Below are 2,500 nucleotides of genomic sequence, written 5' to 3'. Positions count from 1 at the left end.
GTTTAGGCTGTATTTTCATGCAGATCACTGAGAACTGGACCGAGAATGCAGAACGTGTGAACATAAAATTTGAGCTTTTATACTGTTTTGCATATTTCTTAATTAAGCTGCTTTCACACACAGTACACTACAGGTCTTCTGGTTAATTTCTTCTCAACCAAGCTCTCAGGTGCTCACCTGTAGGCAGTGAATGGTGGGCCATTAAATATAAAACTTGTTCTCATATTAAATTGGTCTTTGACTGGAGACAAAAGGTTAAAATGTTGCCACTCAATTGTTAAACAAGAACAGTTTCGAAGTTGATGGTTGATGTGAAGAATTATGCTGGTCGAGGCCTTGTTATCCACCAAGGCCAAGGTGGATAACACCACCAAGATCAGCATACAGCTGTATGTAAATATTCTTTATAATAATACTGTGCATTCTATCAAACAAAGCTACAAAAAAATTTTTGAAGCTTTGCATCTTCACTACTTCAGCTCTTTTTCTACTTTTCTACTTTCTTGATTTGTGAATTTCCTCACCCTTTACAATGTTGATGCTTAGAATTTGCTTCAAGTGGCTTTTCCAACCTAAACATATATGACACAGTAATGATTATTAAGTTTTTCAAAACTTGGTATAACTTGGTATTCTTTCAAATATCATCAGAGAACTCAGTAGCTGCAAAAGTTTGGCCAATTTCTCTGCGACTGTTAGTTGTTTTGCATTTTTCTCCTGAAGGTGTACTCTTGAAAGTAAACGAAGTCTCTTTGATGCGTTTAGAATATTTTTCTGTCCTGCACATGTAATTTTCCAATTATTCGATCAAGAAGATGTTGCAAAAGTTGAAAGATTTCTCCACTTGTCCTCCATGATCATTTTGTTTTTAGTTGTTCAACAGGTATATAAACCATGTAATCCCCATATCTATATACTATTGATGCCAGTGTAGTGAGCTATCAACAGATGGACCTGTTATCAAAAATCAGAAGTTCCTCTCAACCATTGAAAAACATGATAATATTTTGAAAGAATACTACTTACTGGCTCCATGTATTGCTGGGGGTTCAAAGTATGGGAGACTTATCGACAGCTTACGTCTTTTCAATTTCCAATTCAAGAACTGGGTATTGCTACATAGTTTTGAGCCTGCCCTTTAGTCATACAGTAAATTTACATTTGAGTCCTGATCCAGGTAAGCTGTGAACAGTGTAGCAATAAATTAATCACATCTTTTGAACTGGAATAATAATAAGCATCTTAATTTAGTATAATAATTTATTGACTGTGCTACTTCAACTTTAAACGTATTTCAGACTGAATTTCGTACAATGTACAAGTGCCTTTTGGAAGATGATGCTACCTTCCAGGGCTTTTATCTGGAGGAAAGGTAAGTTACTGAGCCTGCATAAACTACCAGTATGTGATAAACATAAAGGGTCATTAGCTACATTGCAAATGATTCAAAACCATTTTTTAAATCTGAGCAGACATTGACCTTTGTTGTCTGTCTCTGAAATTTTAAAGGAGTAGTTGTGCTGTGGTTTTGTGTTTTTTCATTGCAATTGTTGTTTACCTGTAAATGAATTTTACCAATTAATTTCGTATCTGCCATTGAGCACAAAGTGTCTTTGATTTTTGATGTGTTGCTTAAATAGAGTGTACGCTGCCCCTTAAATGTTTGATTCATAGCTTCTGAAAATAATTAAGGCAGCTTCCCTTCAGAAGGGGGTTTTCACTCTGGCACAGTGCTCAAAATTAGCAGTTTTTCGGTCATCCCAGAAGACCAGAAAGTTTACCAGGCAAATAGTTTTTGGTAAAATGAAAAGGTTGGTTGCCCAAAGAAAAAACAATGGACAACCCAGCCAAAAATAGAAAATGTATTACATAAGCAGCACACATTTTCCTCGACAGTTTTCTGTTAGTCAATATCTGAGAGTAGTGTAAAGTTAAAAATAATTAAGTTGTAGCAGTTGAGCATTTTCCTGTGTTTTGAATATCTGTGGCTTTTGCAAAAACTTGTCTGATAGGAAAATTCACATGTGTAGCTGGCGATGGACATTGAAGACTCCATTTTGAAAATGCTAAAATTTAAACCCAGACTTCCACACAAAAAAAAACCACTGGTGCACTGCTCTGGTAGCTCCTAAAAATATATTCTAGAGACTATTTGCAAGTATGGTTTATTTACAATGATGCACATTTGTATTTTTAGTGCCTCCTCAAGTCGCAACAAAGCAGCATTTGATTTGGTGGTTGAGGCCATAAACAATGACCACGGGGGAAATGACTGCCCATGGTCAACTGCTCAGCTAAGAGGTTATTTTCATTGTTATTTTTTGTGAGTTGTATTGGTAGTGATGTCTTTCCAGTTCCAACCTTGATTGTGTGAGACAACCCCTTGACATGTATCATGTTTATTATACCCTGGCCTCTCATAGGTGTTCTTTTTGGAAGGGGGGGAGGGGGGGGAGGTGAATCAAGTTTTCTCTGCTGATCCTACAGTGAATGAAAGCAG

General features: G+C 36.4%; 1 protein-coding gene across 1 annotated transcript in view; it reads left to right on the top strand.

Annotated features, from left to right (window-relative positions):
- LOC138027746 (uncharacterized) overlaps positions 1-2,500 on the top strand; it is a 4,352-nt gene that overhangs the window by 326 nt on the left and 1,526 nt on the right. Inside the window, exons 2-3 of the mRNA XM_068875351.1 lie at positions 1,299-1,372; positions 2,198-2,301. Coding sequence (XP_068731452.1) covers positions 1,299-1,372; positions 2,198-2,301 — 178 coding nt within the window. The remainder of the gene's footprint in view (positions 1-1,298; positions 1,373-2,197; positions 2,302-2,500) is intronic.

This window comes from Montipora capricornis, chromosome 12 (assembly GCF_036669925.1).
Source record: "Montipora capricornis isolate CH-2021 chromosome 12, ASM3666992v2, whole genome shotgun sequence".
NCBI lineage: Eukaryota > Metazoa > Cnidaria > Anthozoa > Scleractinia > Acroporidae > Montipora > Montipora capricornis.
Note: the sequence above shows the minus strand (reverse complement) of the source record. Positions and strands in the feature narration are given on the sequence as shown.